The sequence below is a fragment of the Leptopilina boulardi genome, unplaced genomic scaffold (assembly GCF_019393585.1).
Source record: "Leptopilina boulardi isolate dan_hultmark-lab unplaced genomic scaffold, ZJU_Lbou_2.1 LbouV2_371, whole genome shotgun sequence".
NCBI lineage: Eukaryota > Metazoa > Arthropoda > Insecta > Hymenoptera > Figitidae > Leptopilina > Leptopilina boulardi.
In genome coordinates, this window is record NW_026137942.1 from 4,332,677 (window position 1) to 4,358,872 (window position 26,196).

Genomic DNA, 26,196 nt, shown 5'->3' on the forward strand with positions numbered 1-26,196 from the left:
CAGATTCTCTTGTTTAATTTCTACAACTATATTCTCTTTTTTTTATTCGCATCATCTCTCTGATTTAACTCTTTTTTGATTTTATTTCTAAAACGTTGTTTAGTGCTTTTAAGTACCTCCAACATTGTTTGTTTATAAATCTCTTTATTTGTGGGACCATCGAATAAAGGACATTTAATAGCAGCTCCTGTAAAAAATTTATGCCTTTTTTTATGTTCTATTTTTAAGTATAATAGGACTTCAAAAATTTACATTAGTTTCCTTATGACATTTCAAGAAGAAAATATAATTTTGTATTTATATGAAGTTAGTGACCGTTATAATTTATAAATAAGATTTATTATGAATTTTTATTAAAATTAAAATTTATAATAAATAAAAAATAATTTTTCACCGATAAGCCATTTTGGTAATGTTATTAATAAATTATAATTTTTGCGAAAAAAAAAAAATGTTGTCTTATTTTTGGAACTCATGAATATTCCTCACAATATATCTATCAGAATTTTTGGAATTAAAAATTATCGAATTTTCATTTAGTAGAATTTTACACAGTGGATTTTATATGGAACACAATTTTTATATCCAAGAATAATTTCAACCTTTCGAAATTAATGCTGTTAAAGGTTTTTTCTGACAATATTGAGTATTTAAAACTGTGATATATTATGTGAAATTGAAAAACAATTAATTCATTAATAATTTTTTTAAATAAAACTGGACTAAAAATTTATACTTCTGTCGCAATTTTTATTATTTTTCATTGCAGATTTTTTATATGATTTTTTCATGATTTTGAATAATCTACCCGGCTGAAAAAACTTGTACAAGAAAATGTATAAGTTCTTGTACATGTTCAAGTAATGTTTTTAAACAAGTTCAGCATCCGGAATTGAGACATGTTCTTGTACCAGAACTTGTACAAGATCTTGGATAAGAAAATATACTTCTAAAAGAAAATGTACATGTTCTTGTACATATTTTTTGTGCAGGTTTCATGTACAAGTACTTTTACATGAACACGTTTATGTTCTTGTACAAGAACATTTGTTTAAAAATGTTTTTGAAAAAAATTTGAAATTTTAATGAGTTATAATTATTAAGAATCTTCATTTATGCATGCTAAAAATTATTGCGCAGATGTAAAGGCTTAAAAAAACTACTGCGCAGCCTTTAAAGTTCTTAATTTTTAATTTAAAAGACATACGTGAACATGTACAAGAACATGTTTCACATCTGGTACAAGAAAATGTATATGAAACCTGCACAAAAAATATGTACAAGAATATATACATTTTCTTGTAAAAGTATATCTTCTTGTACAGGATCTTGTACAAGTTCTGGTACAAGAACATGTCTCAATTCCGGATGCTGAACTTGTTCAAGAACATTACTCGAACATGTACAAGAAAATGTACAAGTTCATTAATGAACATGTACAAGAACTTGTACATTTTCTTGTATAAGTTTTTTCAGCCGGGTATGGTATGGATTTTGAAAAACTTCAATTATTTCAAAAATATGTTCAAAATTACTTTCTTTCATTTTTCATAGTGAAATATGATTTCTGGTTCTAAAAAATTTTTTTTAGAAAATTTTTACCCCTAAACAAAACCTATTACGTTTGGTTTAAATTTTATCAATTATTTCTTAAAAATTCAAGTGCTTCCACAATTTTTATTATTTTTTATCGGTAATTTTTTTGTAGGCTTTTTTCATGATTCTGAACAATCAATCGTATGGATATTTAAAAATTTTAATATTTTCAAAAAATAAAATTTCTAAAATGGTTAAAAAATTTTTTTTAATTTTGATAATTCACAATAATTTTAGATCTTAAATAATGACAGAAACATTCAATGAGTTGAAATTTCACAGGAACCTCCCCTTAACAAAATTTATGTCTAGAAAAATTTTCATAAAAAGGAATTTTTATTTCTCAGAATTGTTCTTTTATTGAATTTATATTTATTAAAATATTCACTTGACAATATTTTCATTAACTGAATTTAAATTTAACTTAATTTCTCTTTAACAAAATTCTTATTTAAAAAAAATTTATTTAAGAAAATTTTTATTTAAACTAATTTTTATTTAATAGAATTGTCATATAACAGAAATTCAACTAAGATAAATTTCTAACAATAAGTGAGATACTTACGATAAAATATGTTGGACACTTTAGTGTCACCGAATTTCTCTGTATCTTTTGTCTTATGCCAAGTAAATTTTGCAACTAATTGGTCATCCATTATTCCCTTAAGTCCACCGCTGAGAAATTCTTTTAATCTAGACCCTCCCAATCGTACTAAATGATCATGCTGAAAAATTTTATGCAATAGTAAGTTTCAAAAACAACACAAAAACATTTTTGAACATTTCTTGTAATTCATGCTGCGATCCTCGGAAATTGCTTAGAAAAAATCAGTGTAATTGCAAAAATGTCATTACTGACGAAATACTAATTTCAAAATTTAACTAAATATTGCAAATTTAGCTGGACTTCAAAAAGTCCGAAATTTTGAATTTGTAAAATCTGGCTTCAGATTTATAATCAATAACCCGCAAAATCCACGAGAAGTTTTAAGTAAATCCAATCGATTAAAAAAAAAATCAGCGGCCACATTGGATCAGAGATTTTGAATCTGGAAATCTTAGGAAAAATTTAGTAATGGATTCTAATTCAGCGTTAAAAAATACAAGTTAAGAAACGTACAAATTCTGTAGTATGAAAAATCGGTTACATGGAAATTTTATCATATAATAATTCGAACAAATGAAAATTTATCTGAAAGAATAAAATGAAAATTCTATTAAATGAAATTCTACCCAATAAAAATTGTTTAAAATGCCTATTATGTTAAATGAAAATTCAAGCAAATTAAAATTCTGACAAGAAGAAATTCGAACAAATAAAAATTCTGTGAAATGAATTTTCGGTTACATAAAAATTCTGTAATTTAGAAAATCGTTTTAATGAAAATTCTAACTAATGATTTTTAAAATATAATCATGCGTCCTAAAAATTTTTACAATTTTAAGCCTTAAGGGTTTTAAAAAAGAAACAGCGGTAAAAAGAAATAAATATTTTTTTAGGCACCTTTAACAATATACCAACATTCATACTTTTAATTGCAGAATATTTTTGATGCTATTTGGATTATTATTGAAAGTTATAATTATTTTAATATTTTTGATACAAGAAATATTAATTCTGAATTTTGTCAATATGTTTTATTATTTGTCCCTTAATGTTCATTTCATATATGAATGATATTAAGCAAATATTCAGGCACTCCTCGTTCTTACTTTATGCTGACGACCTCAAGTGTTATAAAGTGATTCATCCGTCTACCTTTCAAAAAGATATTTTAAAGTTACAAAAAGACTTAAAAAGACTCCAAAAATGGTGTGTTAAAAATCATTTAAGTATAAACATTAAAAAGAGTTTTGTTGTAACCTTTTCGAAAGGTAGTGTAAATTTATATTTAAACAACTACACTATTGATGGTCATATTTTGGAGAGAGTAGAGAGGGTGCGTGATTTGGGTGTTGTATTTAATAGTAATTTAGTATTTAATGATCATATTACTGAGACTGTTTTTTAAAAGCCTCTAAAGTTTTGGGTTTTATAATGAGATGTGCCTCTGTTTTCCATAACATGTTAACCATCAGGACTTTATACCTGACGCTTGTCAGAACAATTATAGAATATGCATGTATCATTTGGGCACATTTCTACGTCTTCCATATAATCAGAATTGAACGTGTTCAGAACAAATTTCTTAGATTTGCTGCGAGATTGCTCAATATCCCCTTTGACGTGCATACACATGATTACAGGGAACTTAGATCGGTATTAAATATACCATTGTTAAATTCACGGTTCTACTTTGCAGATATGGCTTTTTTGTATAGACTTATGAATGGAGCTATCTTTTGTCCTTCACTTCTCTCTATGATAAATTTATCAGTGCCCAGAATGTTTTCTAGGCGATATACATTGTTTTCGGTGGCATTTCACAGAACTAATTATGGTAATAACTCATTGATTGCTAGACTTAGCAGAGAGGCAAACATGATTTCTAACGACATTAATTTCTTTGATAATAATGTCACACGGTTCACATCATCATTACGTAATATCTTGCTAAACGAAAACTAAAATATCTTTTCTTAAGTGGCTACCTAGATTTAGTAAAATATAGTATTGTAATTTTTAGATTTAGGAGTACTTTTGTACGAAAGGGCATGTCCCGTTATGTTCCAAATAAATAAATAAATAAATTTCCCAAATTATGTATTTCCTGATTTTTTTTTTTTTTTTTAAATGTTAAATGCATGTTAGAAACAATAGAATTTAGAGTTTTTTTAGAACGTATTACTTATTTATTTAATAAATTTATTATACTTATTTTAAAACTTACTAGTTTTTGCCGATTCTCTTTATTCTTATCGGTTTCCAAACTTTCAAACTCTTCCATTGTCTTCAAAGGAAAACCTGTCAGCGGTTGATACAAAGTTTCCTCCACGAACTTTTCAGGATCGCCACGCATATCATTTAAAATTTCAAGAATTCTTTTATTCTGTTTCTCTATATTGCTATTAAAAAAAATTATACATGGATTGAAAATAAATATAAAATTTTATAAAAGTATTTTCAAATTTTGAAAAAGTATTTTCAAGTCGTGGAAAATATGGTAAAAAGTAAAAAATTTCCATTTAAGAAATATTAATCTCCATTCAACTTTTATGAAATTTACAATAGTTTTATTAAAACTTGGTATATCGTATTTGATTTATTACTAAATGTTACTAAACTTTATTGAATCCTATATTAAGTCTATAAAAATTTTTTTAAAGTTCAGAAATTTCTTATATGAAAATTATGGTTTTTAGCATATTTTCCACGACTTGCAAATACTTTCATAAAATTTGATATTTATTTTAATTTCGTGTATAATTCAAAAATTCTTAATAAAATTGTATTAAATATTTTTTAAAAAAATACATTTTACTTACTCTAATCTCTCTAATATTTCGTTTTTGAATTTTAAATCATTGTCTTTATTAACTTCATGTTTCTGTTCAGTGTAAAATATATCGTGTCTGTTACTCATTGCATTTAACGGATCTTGATTCGTATAATGATATAATTCTTGAGATGTTGTTAAAGATGTTGCTAGTACATTAGGATCCAACGTCTCATTCACTGTCACATCCGGTACCAATATTCTGAAATGCATTTTTTATTCTAAAAATCGATTCGAAATTATTTTATAGTTTGCTTGTTAGACCTTTTACTATATCAAATAAAAATTCGGGGCGCATGAATTTTTCAATAAAAATTAATCGTTATTCGTATATTAAATTCGTTAGAATTTAATAATAATATTTATTTTAAAAAAATTTATTAGATACATATAATTATTTTTTAGACTAATTTTCATTTTTAAAATTAACATTTGACAAAATATTTTTTAACAAATTGTTACTTTATAGAATTTTCAGGTTCCAAATTTTTATTTGGCAGAATGTTTATTTTACAGCGAATTTCTTTTTACACAACTTTTTAAAAGTATTTTAATTTAACTTAATTTTATTTTAGCATAATTTTCAATTAACAAAATTTTAAGTGGTTCGAATTATTATTAAAATATATTATTATTCTTAAAATGATGAAAAACAGTACTAGTGGATAGGAAAGTATCCAAAGAATCTATTGCCGTTAAAATTTTTAAATTATTATTGACAAACCATTTTTTTTTTTTTAATAAATTTTAAAAGAAAAAATAAAAATAAGTTATAATTTAGATTATTAAAATTATGAGAATTTAAAAAAAATACTTTTTTCCTGTTTGCTTTTTTATTGGCTTTTGATTATTATTATTTATTATTATCATTTAGCAATTTGATTTTTAATGCTTTGTAATAAATTTTCTTGAACAAAAATTAAAAATTTTACGAAAATAAGAAAAAAAAATTAAAATTTAAAAAATATTTCTGTTATCTAGCATGAAATTTATAAACATTATATAAAAAGATAATTTTGCTTTTATGATAAAATATGTAATTTTCAAAAGAACTTTTAAATAAATGTAATAAATCTTTTATTTAAATTAAATTTTATTTCTAGATCGAGAGGGTATCAAAAACACATTTTAAAAAATTGTTTTGTTTGCTCTATTTTTCATTCTAGGTGGGGCATTCTATGGTAAAATTTTCATTGAAATTTTTTTTTGTCCGAAACATTTTTTTTCGAAATCTATATGAAAAATAAAAAAATACGTATTTTTTTTTATTTGATGAAAATGAAGGAAGTTATGATTTTTTGAAATTTAACGGCAACGAAGAAAGTGTGTTTTTGGAACATTTTTTAATCTATTGTACTAATAAATTAAAAATTATGCTATATATGAAATTTGTTCATTTTTTCTCAAATTTTTCAAATATGTACTCAAAAATAACGTACCTATAACAGAAGCAACAAAAATGTTGAAATTAAACTTATAAAGTGAGTTTTCTCAAAAGAGACACTTTCGATTTTTAATTTTTTTGTTGCATTTTTTCTACAAATATAACCTTTTTCCATTAACATTCATTTGTTTTTCTTTAATTTGCATAAAAACATACTAAAAATCGTTGCGTCAAGCATAAAAATTTGTAAATAGTAATTTTAAAACTAAAAGTACCACTTTCGCAGATAGGGAAAAAAATTATTCAGTCATCAGAGATTGTAATGCAACAAAAAAATTAAAAATCGAAAGTGTCTCTTTTGAGAAAACTCACTTTATAAGTTTAATTTCAACTTTTTTCTTGCTTCTGTTATAGGTAAATTATTTTTGAGCACATATTTGAAAAATTTGAGAAAAAATGAACAAATTTCATACATAGCATAATTTTTAATTTATTAGTACAATAGATTAAAAAATGTTCGAAAAAAACACTTTCTTCGTTGACGTTAAATTTCAAAAAATCATAACTTCCTTCATTTTCATCAAATAAAAAAGTAAAAAATTACGTATTTCTTTATTTTTCATATATATTTCGAAAAAAAATGTTTCGGACAAAAAAAAATTTTCAATGAAAATTTCCCATAGAATGCCCCAGGTACATTATTTAATTTTTTAATTTAAATTTTTAAAGAAATAAAACAAATTAAAACGTAAGAATCGAAACGAATTAGTGTAGATATATTTAAGAAAAAATAAATTGCTTGAAAATAATTTCAAAAAAAATATTGCAAATTTTTAAAAATATTTTTAGATATAGACATACATTTTATAAATGTGAAAAATTTTAAAGCAGTAAAAATAAGACACGTGTAGAAAACTAAGTTCTTGAAACAAAATACCGATTTGTCGACAACAGTTAAAATAAATATCATTTAACAACTTACAATATTAAAAAAATGTATAAAATTTTGCTTGATAAAGTCAAACATTAAAATATTTAATCATCCATCTAGCTTTCATTGGTTCACTTCTGCATTAAAGACAATTTCAAATAGTTCTTTTACATTACAAGTTGTCATTCACGGTGAGTAAAATTCTAAATAATAATTGGCATATTTTCACTTTTATTTTGTGTTAAAATTTTTTAAATGTTCCTATAATTTTTTAACGCTAATTATTTCATCAATAGATTTATTTTTTTGTTATTATAAGTGCCATTGCATGAAAGGGTATTTTCTTTTGTTAGCTTGTTTGCAAATAAAAATAATAAAAGAATAAAGTACAGGATTTTTAAAACTTTTTTACCTTCTCTTCCAAATTGGTAATTTTGGAGAATTTAAAATTTTATCTACGTAAAATTTTTACGATCTTCTTCATCATTATTCTCGTACTAAATTTGAATATAGAAAATTGTACCAGTTATGCTAACTTCACTATATGACTGCCTTAGCGGATTGCAAACTATATAACTGTTCGACGAACTCGATGCGCGTTCGTCTTGGCCAGGAGTGTCTTGCTTACTGCAAGCTTCAAATGAAAGATTGCAGTGTAAGGTTACTGCAAGATTGTACAATAAGATTATCGCAAAATTGCTCAGTAATCATGCACAGTAAGCTTGTAGCAAGGTTGGTGCTTGGTTGCCAAATGACCTTGCTTTGAACGTCAAAAAAATTTTTTTTAATGTTTCGAAATTAAACGAAACATTTTTTAAAACATTTTTTTAGATTTGAAGCAAAGAGGGTCATCCATAAAGCATGTGATACTTTAGGGGGTAGGGGGGATCAGCAAAATATCACGCTACATGTTAATCGTTAATAGAAAAAGCATCACAAAGGGAAGGGGGGGGGGTGTTAAAATTTCGAAAAAATGTATCACATGCTTTATGGAAGACCCTAAAGTTATTTGGCAATCTTGCACCAACCTTGCTGCAAGCTTATCGTGCAAGCTTACTGAGCAATCTTGTGATAATCTTATTGTGCAACCTTGCAGTAACCTTATACTGCAATCTTTCGGTACGCTTACCATGAAAGATTGAGTCAGGTGGGACATTTGAAGCTGGCGGCAAGTTTGCTGTGCAAGGTTTGGCAATATTGAGCGGCAAGCTTGCCGTAAGGTTGCTGCAAGCTTATGTGCTATCTGGTAGTACTACTATCTGGGCACATGGGAAAGTGCTGGGACACGATTTCTGCCGTATTTTGGAGAAACACAATAACCACATACGGTTATCGTATGCAGTTATTATGTTTCTCGAAAACACGACAGATTTGTTGTATGATTTCATGTGGGAATTTATGATTTTGTTTCTACATGAAAACCTATGTGGATTCCTACATTATTTCCTATAATTTTTCTGGCATATTATTTTAGTTTTTTATTTAGTATTTCTTTAGTTTTTTAGATTTAGTTTAACTAAATAAAATTGTATTTTGTACAGTAGCCCCAAGGAAACTCTTGTACTTCCGTAGATGGTCACTCATAAACATCATTCACTTTAAATAATAATAATTTAATAATTTAACTTAATTTAGCAAACGAAAAAGCAAAAATCAGTCATTTAAGAGTGTCGAACGGTCTCTGAAATTCTTTGGCATTCAATTATCGCCTTATAAAACGGCACTTTTTACAAAATCGGTCGAAACACAAAGGATCCTTATCTTATAAATTTCCTAAATCCGAAAGATTGTGCAAATCTATACAAAAACTCAATTGTAAAACGAAAAGTAGAAAAGTAATATAATGATAGCTTTATTACATCATTCAGCCGTTACCCAATAAGCATGGAAACTTGCAAGAAGCTTGCAAGAAGCTTGCCGTGAAAGATTGTAGTTAAAACATGTAACAAGTTTCGTAGAAGCAACAAAATGTCCTCTTACGGCAAGCTTGCTGCAAGTTTGCCGAGACAATTTTTATACCAATAAATAAATAAAATAAAAATACAATTATTTCAGATTCATTAAGAAAACGTAGAAAACTCCAAGGAAAATTAGAGATATAGCCGCGGAAATAAGAATATTAAAAAGTGAAAACAACATTAAGCGACTCGGCTCATGATGAACGACGCATCAGTTTTCGTTCATCATTCACTAAATTTCCAGTTTTTATCTGTTTGTCACTACATTTCCTCTCTTGGAATTATATTTTACGACAAAGGCTTAATTCAATTCAATCAACGACATCAAACTATCCCTGTGCTGAACACTTTTTTTAAATATCTTGACGATTCCAACAATGAAGCTCAGACAAAACTTGAGCTTCTACAAACTATATTGAAGGGAAGTGATCTTTATGGTGGTGGCGAAAATGAAAAACTTGATGCGACATACGTTGATGAAACGTATGAGTACATCATTAAAATAACTCTTTTTTCGCACTACGACAACATAAACATATATTTATTAAGACTATTAAGCAAGACATCTTCTATAACTTATTTAAATTTTTTACAATTTGTAAAAACTGAGTTCTATATAAAATACGTCAGTAATGATTTCTGCTTAGGATCAATCCAAAGTCCAGAACTTAATTTACTGTCAAGAATAAAAACTTTTTCTGACTATATTCTACCAATGTTTCCTGTGCCAGACGATTCAAATATGCAAATTACGGACGTGGATTATATATACGCAATGGCTGGTTTAAAATTGGTTAGATCTGTACTTAAAAAAAAACTATACGCTTCTTTTAGTGATTACGTTTCTATTGCACCAGAGTTTGATTTAGAGAATAAATATCACAAAAAAGAAATCTATGAAATAATTTTAGTACTTTTCTCAACACCTGCAGTATTTATCCATGCTTTGAAGGAAAACAATACACACAGTGAAATATCCCAAAATTTTATGACAGAGATATTTTGGGTTAAAGCATATAAACATTTATTTTATTATCTTGGTTTAGCAGTGAATAAAATAGAGAAAATTCCTATATATAAAATATTAAAGAACTTATATATTCCCCACCTACAAATAATAGATCCTAGATTTGTATTAAATTTCCGTCTAAGCAAGTTTGGCTACAAAAGTTTATACAAGATGACTTCCTATATGCGTAGAAAAATTCCAAACGATTTTAGATATAAAAATCTCAAATTACTATTAACATCCATGTTGGATAATTTACAAAGAAATATGCAACTGTCAACAACATTTAATGGTCTGATACCGAATAAAGAGATGAGTGAAGAAAATAATAAGGAACTCATTCAATTCTATTATCCCGGAGGTAAAAACTTCTTTGGACCCACTTGTATTTTTTTATCGGGAAAAATTTTAGAAATGAGAACAATCGAAAGTAGACAAATCCGAGTTCCCGTGATGCCAGTAATTTTTAAGGGAAACAAAATTTATTATATGGAATATAATCTTAAATTTGGTGAATTTTCTGATGTATATCTGGAAATGGGTAAAAATGATTTTCTTCGCCAAATTATTATACCTTCTTCCAATCACAATGCAACTACAGAGATAACAAGTGATTATCTAGTTCACTACAATACAAATGAGTGGAATGAGACACCGATAAAGAAGATGAAACCTAATCCGACGGAAAATTTTAATTCACCTGCTGATAAAGAAAATGTATCTTTCCTCGATAATTCTGATAAACACAGACAATTTACTGGAAGAGGTGGTTTACCTAGTGACGATATTCCAGGATCCTCGGGAAGATCTGGACAAGTTATTGAAACAGAAGATATTTCAAGTGATTATTTTGATAAACTTATTAAATTTAATGCTCCTGCTCAAAAAGAACATTCATCTTTAGTAGACAATTCCGATACATACAGACAATTTACCGGAAGAGATGGTTTACCTAGTGACGATAATTCAGGATCCTCGGGAAGATCTGGACAAGTTATTGAAACAGAAGATATTTCAAGTGATTATTTTGATAAACTTATTAAATTTAATGCTCCTGCTCAAAAAGAACATTCATCTTTAGTAGACAATTCCGATACATACAGACAATTTACCGGAAGAGATGGTTTACCTAGTGACGATATTCCAGGATCCTCGGGAAGATCTGGACAAGTTATTGAAACAGAAGATATTTCAAGTGATAATGATTTTAATGCTCCTGCTCAAGAAGAACATTCATCTTTAGTAGACAATTCCGATACATACAGACAATTTACCGGAAGAGATAATTTACCTAGTGAAGATATTCCAGGATCCTCGGGAAGATCTGAACAAGTTATTGAAACAGAAGGTATTTCAAGTGATTATTTTGATAAACTTATTAAATTTAATGCTCCTGCTAAAGAAGAACATTCATCTTTAGTAGACAATTCCGATACATACAGACAATTTACCGGAAGAGATGGTTTACCTAGGGAAGATATTCCAGGATCCACGGAAAGATATGGGCAAGTTATTGAAACAGAAGATATTTCAAGTGATAATGATTTTAATGCTCCTGCTCAAGAGGAACATTCATCTTTAGTAGACAATTCCGATACACACAGACAATTTACCGGAAGAGATGGTTTACCTAGTGAAGATATTCCAGGATCCTCTGGAAGATCTGGACAAGTTATTGAAACAGAAGATATTTCAAGTGATAATGATTTTAATGCTCCTGCTCAAGAAGAACATTCATCTATAGTAGACAATTCCGATACATACAGACAATTTACTGGAAGAGATGGTTTACCTAGGGAAGATATTCCAGGATCCTCGGGAAGATCTGGACAAGTTATTGAAACAGAAGATATTTCAAGTGATAATGATTTTAATGCTCCTGCTCATGAAGAACATTCATCTTTAGTAGACAATTCCGATACATACAGACAATTTACTGGAAGAGATGGTTTACCTTGGGAAGATATTCCAGGATCCTCGGGAAGATCTGGACAAGTTATTGAAACAGAAGATATTTCAAGTGATAATGATTTTAATGCTCCTGCTCAAGAAGAACATTTATCTTTAGTAGACAATTCCCATACATACAGACAATTTACCGGAAGAGATGGTTTACCTAGTGAAGATATTCCAGGATCCTCTGGAAGATCTGGACAAGTTATTGAAACAGAAGATATTTCAAGTGATAATGATTTTAATGCTCCTGCTCAAGAAGAACATTCATCTTTAGTAGACAATTCCGATACGTACAGACAATTTACCGGAAGAGATGGTTTACCTAGTGAAGATATTCCTGGATCTTCGGGAGAATCTAAACATGTTATTGTAAGAGAAGATTTCACAAATGATAATGATGATAATGTTAATGATGACAATTTGTATTATATCAAGAGGTTTGAAAAAGAACATTTCAATGAAATAATGGGATAAATTTTTTTTTAAATTGTAGTTCTCACTGGCTGAGAAATAATGATGAGAGGGTTCTTTAGGGTACAGATTCTACACAAATAAACCCTACACGAGAAAATTGCGCATCGATAATTTTACAAAAAAAATCCTACACTTGGACAATAAGCAAAATAAAATTAATTAACAATTTTTTACTTTACACAATTAAATCAAACATAATTTTATTCTACACATTTAATTGCACACAGGAAAACCCTACACCGTTAACTCTGAAAAAAAAATTCTACTCAATAATATGCGGAATACAATTTAAAAACAAATAATAAAAATTCTAAACGATTAAATACTACAAAATATAACCGTACAAATTAAATTGCATTCAGGAAAACCCTACACGATTAACTCTGCACAACTCTCCACGGTTAATTAGAATTTTTTATATTCTACACAGTCGACATGGCAACCCTGTTTTTTCCATAAATAAACATACTTATGAGTAAGCATATAAGGTGCAGAATTTTCTTGTACAGAGTTAATCGTGTATTATAAAAAACTTTTGAAAATTAATTAAAAATCTGATAATCTGCAAATATTCAGGTTTAAAATATTTTATTTTTTTTTAAACACATTAAGTGAAAATTAATATCATTAAAATATTTTTAATCAAATTCTTCATAAACCACATCATTATAAGCGTCACTGTTGAATTCTTCGTCGTCATCATCTATATATTCATTTAAAGTTGACAGTTTCTCTTGTTTAATTTCTACAACTATATTCTCTTTTTTTTATTCGCATCAGCTCTCTGATTTAACTCTTTTTTGATTTTATTTCTAAAACGTTGTTTAGTGCTTTTAAGTACCTCCAACATTGTTTGTTTATAAATCTCTTTATTTGTGGGACCATCAAATAAAGGACATTTAATAGCAGCTCCTGTAAAAAATTTATGTCTTTTTTTATGTTCTATTTTTAAGTATAATAGGACTTCAAAAATTTACATTAGTTTCCTTATGACATTTCAAGAAGAAAATATAATTTTGTATTTATATGAAGTTAGTGACCGTTATAATTTATAAATAAGATTTATTATGAATTTTTATTAAAATTAAAATTTATAATAAATAAAAAATAATTTTTGACCGATAAGCCATTTTGGTAATGTTATTAATAAATTATAATTTTTGCGAAAAAAAATGTTGTCTTATTTTTGGAACTCATGAATATTCCTCACAATATATCTATCAGAATTTTTGGAATTAAAAATTATCGAATTTTCATTTAGTAGAATTTTACACAGTGGATTTTATATGGAACACAATTTTTATATCTAAGAATAATTTCAACCTTTCGAAAATAATGCTGTCAACAACATTTAATGGTCTGATACCGAATAAAGAGATGAGTGAAGAAAATAATAAGGAACTCATTCAATTCTATTATCCCGGAGGTAAAAACTTCTTTGGACCCACTTGTATTTTTTTATCGGGAAAAATTTTAGAAATGAGAACAATCGAAAGTAGACAAATCCGAGTTCCCGTGTTGCCAGTAATTTTTAAGGGAAACAAAATTTATTATATGGAATATAATCTTGAATTTGGTGATTTTTCTGATGTATATCTGGAAATGGGTAAAAATGATTTTCATCGCCAAATTATTATACCTTCTTCCAATCACAATGCAACTACAGAGATAACAAGTGATTATCAAGTTCACTACAATACAAATGAGTGGAATGAGACACCGATAAAGAAGATGAAATCTAATCCGACGGAAAATTTTAATTCACCTGCTGATGAAGAAAATGTATCTTTCCTCGATAATTCTGATAAACACAGACAACACAGCCCCACAAAAAAAAAGTGTCATGTACTTTTGACCGGAATACCCTAACCCTATGTATTTTGACGCGCTGAACACGAATCCGAAGTCCGTTTTGCTCCATCACGTCAGGATTTTTTTCTAACCTCAAAAAACATGTCGGATTTTGAGAAGTAGGCGATTTTTTAAAAAATTGATGTATTAACTTCAAACTTGGTATCTGGGGGTTTTTTGTGTCGCTGATTACGAATCTAAAGTTAGATTTTCAGAATCAAAAATGGCGGATCCAATATGGCGGACGAATTTTGAAAAAAATTTTAGATTTACTTCAAACTTGGTATCTAGGGGTTTTTTGAGTCGCTGATTACGAATCTGATGTCAGTTTTCAAAAATTGATAATGGCGTATCTAATGTGGCTGATAGGAGCCCATGTTGGATATGCCATTTTGAATTTTTGAAATCTGACATCAGATTCGTAATCAGTGACCCAAAAAACCCCCAGATACACTATTGCACATTAATTTTTGAAAAATGTCGTAAAATAATGTCCCCCTACCAAAAAAAAATTCAAGGGGTATTTCCCCCCATAAATCAGCTTTTGGGGAAAATCAAAACATACGTGTCAAATTGTTTTCAAAAAACTACAAAACTGCCAAGTTTCAGAAAAATCGGCGTATGTCACTTCCCTAGTGTTACTTGTCAGCAACTTAGAAAAGCTGTAGATACCAAATTTTACAATAATCTGACAATTTTTTAAAAATAATTCCTTAATATTGAATCAGACATATCGAATTTCGGAAATCTGACATCAGATTCGTAATCAGCGACCCAAAAAACCCCTAGATACCAAGTTGGAAGTAAATCTTAAAATTTTTTCAAAATTCGTCCGCCATATTGGATCTGCCATTTTTGATTTTGAAAATCTAACTTCAGATTCGTAATCAGCGACACAAAAAACCCCCAGATACCAAGTTTGAAGTTAATACATCAATTTTTTAAAAAATCGCCTACTTCTCAAAATCCGACATGTTTTTTGAGGTTAGAAAAAAATCCTGACGTGATGGAGCAAAACGGACTTCGGATTCGTGTTCAGCGCGTCAAAATACATAGGGTTAGGGTATTCCGGTCAAAAGTACATGACACTTTTTTTTTTGTGGGGCTGTGCAATTTACTGGAAGAGGTGGTTTACCTAGTGAAGATATTCCTAGATCTTCAAGAGGATCTGGACAAGTTATTGAAACAGAAGATATTTCAAGTGATAATGATTTAAATGCTCCTGCTCAAGAAGAACATTCATCTTTAGTAGACAATTCCGATACATGCAGACAATTTACCGGAAGAGATGGTTTACCTAGGGAAGATATTCCAGGATCCTCGGAAGATCTGGACAAGTTATTGAAACTGAAGATATTTCAAATGATTATTTTGATAAACTTATTAAATTTAATGCTTCTGCTCAAGAAGAACATTCATCTTTAGTTGACAATTCCAATACATACAGATAATTTACCGGAAGAGATGGTTTACCTAGTGAAGATATTCTAGGATCCTCGGAAGATCTGGACAAGTTATTGAAATAGAAGATATTTCAAATGATTATTTTGATAAACTTATTAAATTTAATGCACCTTATCAAGAAGAACATTCATCTTTAGTAGACAATTCCGATACATACAGACAATTTACCGGAAGAGATGGTTTACCTAGTGAAGATATTCCTGGATCTTCGAGAGGATCTTGACATGTTATTGTGAGAGAAGATTTGACAAATGATAATGATGATAATGTTCAAGGACAACTCATTTATGACAATTTGTTTTATATCAAAAATTTTATAGCAGACCATCACAATGAAATAATGCAATAAAATTTTTTTTAAATTGTAGGTCTTACAGGCTGAGAAATAATGTGCTCATTATTTCAAAGTATCCTTATGAGGGTATTTTAAACCATATTATTAAAGATAACTTTTTGTTACATTTAAAATTTTTTTTAAAATGACTTCTGCCAATTTTTAAAAAAAATATATTGACGCATCTATATAAATGTTTATCTTTAGTTTTTTTAGAAGTTTTAAAGACCTATTTTTTGACCTATTGAACATTCTACTGTTAATTAGAATGAAATTTATTTGCTTAATTTTGTGCTATTAATAACAAAGTGTTAAAACAAATTTTTTATTTTTTTTTAATGATTGGGCATAATGCATTGGACATTTGAACAAACACTCCAATTGTCCGAATGCATTTTAGACAATTTAGCAAACGGCTTGCTCAAATGCCCGAACTGCTATCTCAAAAAATCCTTTGTTACTGGGAGGCTCTTGCAACTGACGATTAGGCCACGTCCCCCTATTGAAAATCCCTGTACAAGATCTTGTACATGAAAATGTATATGTTCAGCAGCTGAACTTGTACCTGTTTTAGTAAGAACATGTACAAGATCTTGTAGAATTTCCGCACCAGAATTTGGAACAAGTTCTTGTATTAGAACTTGTACAAGATCTTGCACAAGATCGTGTACAAAATATATTTAATCTTTCTATACAAGAAAATGTACAAGAACATGTACATTTTCTCGGACAGGTTCATTTATGTCTTCGTTTAGTAAAAATTAAAAACTTTAAAGGCTGTGCAGTAGTTTTCTTAGGACTTTACACCTGCGCAATAATTTTTGACATGCTTAAGTAAAAGGTTTTAATAATTCTAAATTATTAAAATCTCAAATTTTTTTTAATGAACTTGTACAAGAACATGTACAAGAAAATGTACATTTTCTTGTATACAAATATTAAATATATTTACTTGTACAAGTTCTCGTACAAGAACTTGGTCCAAATTCTGGTGCCGAAATTGTACAAGATCTTGTACATGTTCTTACCAGAACAGGTACAAGTTCAGCAAGCTGAACATGTACATTTTCTTGCACAAGATCTTGTACAGGGTTTTTCAATAGGGCCTCTTTCATTTTACGTGTATGTTTAACTAATATTCAGAGATTTATATAATTAAAATGAATATAGCATTTTTAATATTATTATAATATTATGTTAATTAACCAAGTTGAAATATATTCTAATTTGGTCTTGCAAATTTATATTAGAAAAGTTGGTTCTAACCTCTAAAGGTATTATACATTGAATGTGAAATAGATAATTAGATTAAATACATATTTTTTCGTTATTATTTTACAAACATAGTAATTTGTTGCGTGAATTTGTATTTACGGGCAATAATATTAATTTGTTATAATTTAGAATGAAATATTCGATGCACGAGTTAAATACACACGCATATATGTATATATGTGTAGGTATTCGACTCGTGCGTTAAGGGCGTAGCCTAATCGTCAGTTGCAAGAGGCTAATACCGAAAAAGCAGGAATCTCCTGCAACTGTAGTACGATGAATTTCATACTACGTTCGCGGAGCGTTGTTGCGATTGAAGCAGAATATTTGTACAAAGAAAGCAAACATACTATACTTTTTTAGCACAGTCACTAATCATACTGAAAACGTTCAAATCTCTGTTTTTTTGTAGAAAAAGTTCTTACTAAAAACGCAAGATTCAGTTTCCTACTATAAAAGCTAGGTGCATATCATCTTTTCTTCTTTTTTGTTTAAATGGCCTCTTGTATATACAGGTAGTCAGTACTGAATTTTATTTCCAGGTAATAGTATGTAAATCCGGGTATGAGTATGTAAACCAGTTACAGCGAGGTACATAGCCTCTAGTAAATCTCACAGTGCAATATGCTAAAGGGAGAGGGAGAGCGAGAAAATTTGAATAATTCAAAACCAAGTTCCCGCTACCCAAGTGAGACCAAGAAATTAAATGAGAATAAAACGATATTTATTGTGAATTTCTTTATTATTATTTTCTTTTTCCTTTAACCGTTCTCCTTCCTCCTTTTTCCTCCAAATCTAGTTTAATCCATTACTGTCTTAAAAATAAGAATAATTAATAACTAACACACTCAATGAAAAGAGTGAAATAATATTTAAAAAAACACGAATAATTCAACTAAGTATAAATTAAAATCCATTAATAAAAATCTCAATTCAGTCTTCTTAAAAAACAATATTACCAGTAGGGAAAAATTTACCAATCTCTACAACTGTATCCACATTTGGATTAAAAATCAGATTATCCAAATGAAAATTATCAGGATTGAAATCAGTTATCTTGGTATTTAGATACGAAAAGAAAGCCGGTCTCCCCATGAAGAGAATAAGACAATAGGTAAGTAGGTGTTTGAGATTTTTATATTTCGGACCACACTCACACCCCAAAAGAAGAGTCCACCGTATTCTAGCAAATTTCTCCCCCGTACATATATGCGAGGTCCGCAACCTGGTAACAGTATTGATGTATCGGCGTGGAGCTTGGATTCCTTTAAACCAAGGTCTTTTGGTTTTGCAATTAACCCTGGTATAATATCTGTTACGTGAGTGCTGTATGTCAGCATATGGCCAATTTAGGGATTTCCACGACCCAAATTCTCGCTCAAACAGAAAAAAAAGTCTTAATGGGGGTACCTGAGTAGTTTCCAAAAGGTAAGTACCATGACTTTTTAGTCACAAAGTCTGCCCTTTCATTCCCCTCGATCCCTAAATGCGTCAGTATCCATAGAAATCGTACCCTTCTACCCAAGTTCTTTAACTCAAAAATTACTTTAAGAATTTTTTTAATAAAAGGATGAGGATCTCTATTGAATATTCTTTCGTCAAGTTTTTGCAAAATTTTCCGGGAATCAGAAATGATGAGCGTATTATCAATTTTCATTTGTAGAGAGTGCCTCAATGCTCAGTAGATTGTATATGCCTCACATGAATCCACCGACATCAATCCACTCATACGAACACCAAATTCCAAATTAACAGAAGGAGAAGGTGAAGAAGAAAAGAAGAGAGAAGGTGAGAAGCATAACTAAAACACTGAATGAATTCTGAAAAGTCCCGCTGCATCAGGGTACGGTCACACTATCTCATGCATGAACTGTGCATGCATGCAGAAATATTTGGCCGGTCACACTTCAACGAAATCTAGTAAATGTTTAGTTAATTTCTAGTTACAACTAAAATTTTTATAAAATTCCAAGAAAGTTACTAAACATTCACTACATTTCATTGAAGTGTGATCGGACAAATGTTTCTGCATGCATGCACAGTGCATGCATGAGATAGTATGACCGTACCCTTAATTGATTAAAAGCTCTATCAGGTTGGGCATTAGTCTTCAATTCAAGATCAGAATGAACGTCTATGTCAAGGGAACCAGAAAGCTCCTCCCAAGTCATATCAAAAGTTGAGGGTTTCCTAGATCTAAATGCCTTCCTAGTAATACATGTCATATCTCAATATGTATCCACCAATGAAAACTTTATCTAGCCTGTGTCCCGTCTATATCTCTTGTCTGTTAGACATTTTTCAGACAGCGATTGCAATTATGGAGCAAGAGGATTCAGAGACCAAGCAATGTTACGGAGCATGTGCCGTTTGCCAATTATCAAGCTTCTCAGGGCCAGTGGTGATTCGTTTACCTCAGAAAGCAAGATGCCCATAGGGGTTGATTTCATGCAACCTTATATAGCACGCAACGCTGTTAGTTGTATTTTATCTAGCAGGTCCAAGTTAGATCGACTGCAATTTGTGAAGAGTTGACAGCCCCACTCCAGGTGTGCCCTGATTAAACCCTTATAGATTAGAATCATTGAAGAAGGATTTGCTCACAATGATATCTTTGACATGACTCTCAGGATATTAATGGCTCTAAAAGCCCTTTGAGCTATACCCCTAATGTGCAGTGACCAAGTCAATCAGCGATCTAAGTAAATCCCTAGATAGATCAAGTCATCCTGATTCTTAATTCTAGTATTTCCTATTTTTAGGTATATATCATTGAATTTATCTCGTGATTTGGAGAAAATAGTTCATTGTGACTTGCCCGGAGCGATGTCGATACCAATCTCTGCGAGCCAAGGCATTAATGCCCCAACAATTTCCTCAAGCAAACCTTTCACATCTTTACCGTCTTTGGTTCTCACATACAAAAGGAGGTCATCGGCAAACATTAGCCATTTTACTCTATAGGGAATGCCAGAGGCTATTACACTTAGAGCCAGGTTAAAAAGCAGGGGCGATAACACCCCTCCCTGTAGAACGCCCACATGCAAAACCTTAACATCAGAAGAATCTGCCGAAAAAACAAGTTCTTCGACGAAACGGAACCCCTTGTGGTTGAACCTGAGCAACTGGCATTCCACGAACTAAAAAAGCATTTGCTTGTGCCGTGGCTTTAAAATAATCAGATTCATAAATTTTACTCGATAATTTATTGTGTCATTCTCATTGTCAGTCAGTTCTTCTATTTGCTCTTGAATCTTTTAATAACCTAAAAAAACATGCATGAATATCATTTAATCTATTTTTAATTTCAATTGTTTTAACTTCAAGCAAGGCAACATCATTGTCAGCGAAAATTTCTTCGAGATTATTTAAATATTTTGTATATATTGTTAATTTCATTTTTCTTGAACCGCGATTTTTAATTAAGTGTACTTTAAGTGACATTTTGAATAGAGTTTACGAAATAACTATAAAGGAATGGGAAATTGGAATGCTCACGTGACCTGTTTTTTGCAAATGGCGCTGATCTCCTTCCATAGCAAGTATTGTCGAGACGGCTTGGATGCTTGACATAAACGAAATATTGCCCTTCTTGTTCCAGGGCCCAATGATATCACGATAAAGCCAAGGTTGATCGACGTAGATTCTCAGCAAAAATAAATTTTAGTAGTTTTAATCGATGAATAAACAATTTGTTCACAAACAAACGAGAATGGCTTTTCTCTACAGTCTAGACCTCGTGGCGATGTTGAATACGGCGATTTATTATAAACGAACTTGTATTTTGTGGTTGGTCTACAGACACTTTTGTTCAAAATATCAAATTGCAATTGTAAATTGTTCATAAAATGCTTCTTTTTGTGCCTTTGTAACGACACCACATAATAGAAAATTCAACGATACACTATGCGATTAGAAAACATGTGCCTTTTGATCACACAATTTTTCGAGTTTATTTTGTTCACTTTGTAAAGACTTTTTGTTCACAAAAACCACACATTAAAGTCCAATTGACTTTTTACACAAAATATCCGTTACGAAGGACCATGTTGATAATTTTAAGCTGGATTTACACAAAAAATTTAGGTATAATAAAAAAGATGCGTTCTATTAGAATTGTTATATTCGCCATATTGAAAAATACATAAAGTGAACGCCTGGTGGCGCTGGAAATACTCGCGCGAAAAAAAATAAAGAATTTGAAACTCAAACAGGGACTCCATCTTACTCGTGTTAAACAGGATCAAGATAAAAAAATTTCAAGTAAGCAAAATAACCACAATATAGAGAGATAATTTAGCCCTATTTTCACACCCAATACCAAGATATCAATTACTAATTAATAATCAAACTAATTAAGCCAACTTTTCAAAACAAATCTTAATTTGCTAATAAGGCCCAAAAATTAAAAGCACACAAAGACTTAGTGATTAATAATTACAAGAGACTCACTGCTCAATTCCCTTATTTACCCAGCATAAAGAAAAAAAAGAAGGAGAGGCATATCCAAGCTTAACACGCTATCTTGTTAACAAAATCAACCCTTATCTCATTTCTCTTCTCTTTCCCCCTTCCTTTTACCTCTTTTTCTTTCTCTTCTCTTCTTCAAATTAAAAAACAGAAAAAAATGTACTCACTCAGACAAGATGGAAACTATGGTTTAAACCATTAAGTTGAAGTCCGGCAATAATTTAATAATTCTCCAATTAACTTAAAATATAGTTATTTGTATTTGCGATGCATTTGGATTAATTTGTTAATGCTAGACATGTGACCGAAAGGAGTCGGTAGTATCTAACTACAATTATCAATATATTATTCACTTCAAATTCTTATTATTATTTCACACCTGGTTTAATACCAAGTTTAAAACGATTTTAATCAAACATAATTTTACATTAACAACACAGTTAATTATATAAAACAGAACTATACTATGGACATTCCTACTGAAAATCCCCACATAGGCTCCTATATAGGAACCCACATAGGCTCCTTTATAGGAAGCTATACAAAATCGTATACGTAATTGGAACAGGAATATGAATATGAAATTAAGTCGGAATTATCATATGAATCCAAATCCACACAGGAATGTACATTCCTATTTCAATTCAATTCCCAGAGTGGGGCGAGACGAGGCTCGATAAAAGAGGAATTCTGATCGGCGAAATGATCTCCAGGAACGACCTAGTAGTTGTAAACCGGGGAAGAACATGGACGTTTAGGAGAGATGCGATCGGATCCATTATAGATCTAACGATCGCATCCTCCTAAATATTTAGCCGCATATGCGACTGGCGGGTCTCTGAAGATTATTACGCAATTGACCACCAGTTCATCGAGTCTCAGTGGGAGACACACGAGGAGGCAGAAGACAGGAAGCCCCTAGTCGAAAAAGCCCCTCGTGGTACACTAAGAGACTCGACAAGGAGAAGTTCGTCCGGTCCCTTGAAGAAGCCTGTCTCATTAAAGACTTGGGCTGGGTGAAGAGGACGAACAATCTGGAGAAAGAGGTCCGAGCGGTGAGGAACATTATCATCAACGCTTGTGATGTATCAATGCCGCGTCACAAAGGCTTTTAAAATCGTTACTAAGAAATTAGGTGGTGCCGTAATTTTCCCCAAATCTCAAATGTCATAATATTCATTTGACATAAAACCAGTTGACATAACCAATATTTGTCATAATTTTACTTTAGCATAAATTTTAATTGACATACTAATTATTCAGCATAATTTGCATTTGACAGAATGTTTATTTAGTATAAGTTATATTCGGTATAACTTTCAATTGTTAAAATTTTTATTTGGCAGAATATACATTTGTCATAATCTTTATTTGACATAATTTTTATTGATCATAATTTTAATTTGGCATAATTATCATTCATCATAAAATGTATTTGATATAATGTTCATTCGTCATAACTACTTTTTGACATAATATTTATTGGTAATAATTCTTAACTGGTATAACGCTAATTTAACATAATGACTATTGGACATAATGCTCATTTTTCATAATTCTTAATAATCATAACTGTCATTTGTAATAATCACTGTTTGATATAATGTTTATTATTAATAATCAGCAATTGACATAACGCTTATTTAGTATAATGTGTATTTGACATAATGTTCATTTGTCATAATTTGCATTTCACAAAATGCTCATTTGTCATAATTCTTATTAGTCATAACTTTCATTTGTCATAATTTTTATTTGGCATAATTATCATTTAGTATAAAATATATTTGATATAATGTTTATTCGTCACATCGATTGTTTAATATAATTTTCATTTATAATAATTCTTAATTGGCATAAATTCAATTTAACATAATTGTTTTTTGATATAATGTTAATTTGTCATAATTTACAATTCTCATAATGCTCATTTGTCATAATTCTTATTAGTCATAACTGTTATTTGTCATAATTACTGATTGACATAATGTTAACTTTTTATAATAAGCACTTGACATAATGTTTATTTCGCATAATTTAAGTTTGACATAATGTTCATTAGACATAATTTTAATTTGACATAATGTTCATTGTTCATAATTTTTATTTGTCATAATTATCATGCAGTATAAAATGTACTTGATATAATGCTCATTTGTCATAACTATTTTATGACATAATGTTTATTTGTAATAATTTTTAATTGGTATAACACTAAATTAGTATAATGTGTATTTGACATACTGTTCATTTGTCATAATTTTCATTTGACATAATTCCCATTTGTCATAACTTTATGTGTCAACGATTTTTTGCTGTATCTTCCCATCCTTGGTTTTTTAATTAGTAGTTTGTATATGTTGGTAAAGTAGATTAGGTGGCGCTGTCTAATATTTCTGAAATTAATTCTATCTTGCTTTTAAATATAAAAAAATTACTTTTTTTTCCAAGTTACAATTTTAATATTGTACAATTCAATTACATTTTTTTTTAAATAATATGACAATTCATATTAATAATGATGACATTAAAAAATTGTACAATATTAAAATTGTAATTTTCATATTTAAAAGCAAGATAGAATTAATTTCAGAAATATTACACAGCGCCACCTAATCTACTTTACCAACATATACACACTACTAATTAAAGAACCAAGGATGGGAAGATACAGCAAAAAATCGTTGACACATAAAGTTATGACAAATGGGAATTATGTCAAATGAAAATTATGACAAATGAACAGTATGTCAAATACACATTATACTAATTTATTATCATCATTATTAATATGAATTGTCATATTATTTTAAAAAAAATGTAATTGAATTGTACAATATTAAAATTGTAACTTGGAAAAAAAAGTAATTTTTCATATTTAAAAGCAAGATAGAATTAATTTCAGAAATATTAGACAGCGCCACCTAATCTACTTTACCAACATATACAAACTACTAATTAAAAAACCAAGGATGGGAAGATACAGCAAAAAATCGTTGACACATAAAGTTATGACAAATGGGAATTATGTCAAATGAAAATTATGACAAATGAACAGTATGTCAAATACACATTATACTAATTTAGTGTTATACCAATTAAAAATTATTACAAATAAACATTATGTCATAAAATAGTTATGACAAATGAGCATCATATCAAGTACATTTTATACTGCATGATAATTATGACAAATAAAAATTATGAACAATGAACATTATGTCAAATTAAAATTATGTCTAATGAACATTATGTCAAACTTAAATTATGCGAAATAAACATTATGTCAAGTGCTTATTATAAAAAGTTAACATTATGTCAATCAGTAATTATGACAAATAACAGTTATGACTAATAAGAATTATGACAAATGAGCATTATGAGAATTGTAAATTATGACAAATTAACATTATATCAAAAAACAATTATGTTAAATTGAATTTATGCCAATTAAGAATTATTATAAATGAAAATTATATTAAACAATCGATGTGACGAATAAACATTATATCAAATATATTTTATACTAAATGATAATTATGCCAAATAAAAATTATGACAAATGAAAGTTATGACTAATAAGAATTATGACAAATGAGCATTTTGTGAAATGCAAATTATGACAAATGAACATTATGTCAAATACACATTATACTAAATAAGCGTTATGTCAATTGCTGATTATTAATAATAAACATTATATCAAACAGTGATTATTACAAATGACAGTTATGATTATTAAGAATTATGAAAAATGAGCATTATGTCCAATAGTCATTATGTTAAATTAGCGTTATACCAGTTAAGAATTATTACCAATAAATATTATGTCAAAAAGTAGTTATGACGAATGAACATTATATCAAATACATTTTATGATGAATGATAATTATGCCAAATTAAAATTATGATCAATAAAAATTATGTCAAATAAAGATTATGACAAATGTATATTCTGCCAAATAAAAATTTTGACAATTGAAAGTTATACCGAATATAACTTATACTAAATAAACATTCTGTCAAATGCGAATTATGCTGAATAATTAGTATGTCA

General features: G+C 29.1%; 1 protein-coding gene across 3 annotated transcripts; it reads right to left on the reverse strand.

The window, feature by feature from the left end:
- Positions 1–14: 14 nt before the first annotated feature.
- On the reverse strand, positions 15–21,922 carry LOC127287607 (uncharacterized). 3 transcript variants are annotated; one of them, XM_051314622.1, is made up of 5 exons: positions 21,173–21,922; positions 5,023–5,235; positions 4,428–4,602; positions 2,162–2,321; positions 15–187 (listed from the first exon to the last, which is right to left on the reverse strand). In XM_051314622.1, exons 2-5 carry the CDS (start codon positions 5,118–5,120, stop codon positions 27–29), a joined length of 594 nt encoding a protein of 197 aa, XP_051170579.1. In that variant the 5' UTR covers positions 5,121–5,235; positions 21,173–21,922; the 3' UTR covers positions 15–26. The 3 variants fall into 3 exon arrangements, with proteins under 3 accessions (XP_051170579.1, XP_051170578.1, XP_051170576.1); XM_051314621.1 differs by lacking the exon at positions 21,173–21,922 and adding an exon at positions 7,279–7,366; XM_051314619.1 differs by lacking the exon at positions 21,173–21,922 and having other exon boundaries at positions 5,023–5,349.
- Between the last annotated feature and the right edge of the window lie 4,274 nt (positions 21,923–26,196).

Bases quoted from the DNA above. Each gene is read 5' to 3' on its own strand.
- LOC127287607 (XM_051314619.1), bottom strand. From the start codon at position 5,246: ATGCATTTCAGAATATTGGTACCGGATGTGACAGTGAATGAGACGTTG. The intron at 2,322-4,427 runs GTAAGTTTTAAA...AAAATTTTTCAG, and splicing joins AAGAGAATCGGCAAAAACTA to CATGATCATTTAGTACGATT. The intron at 188-2,161 runs GTAAGTATCTCA...AATTTTTTACAG, and splicing joins AGTGTCCAACATATTTTATC to GAGCTGCTATTAAATGTCCT.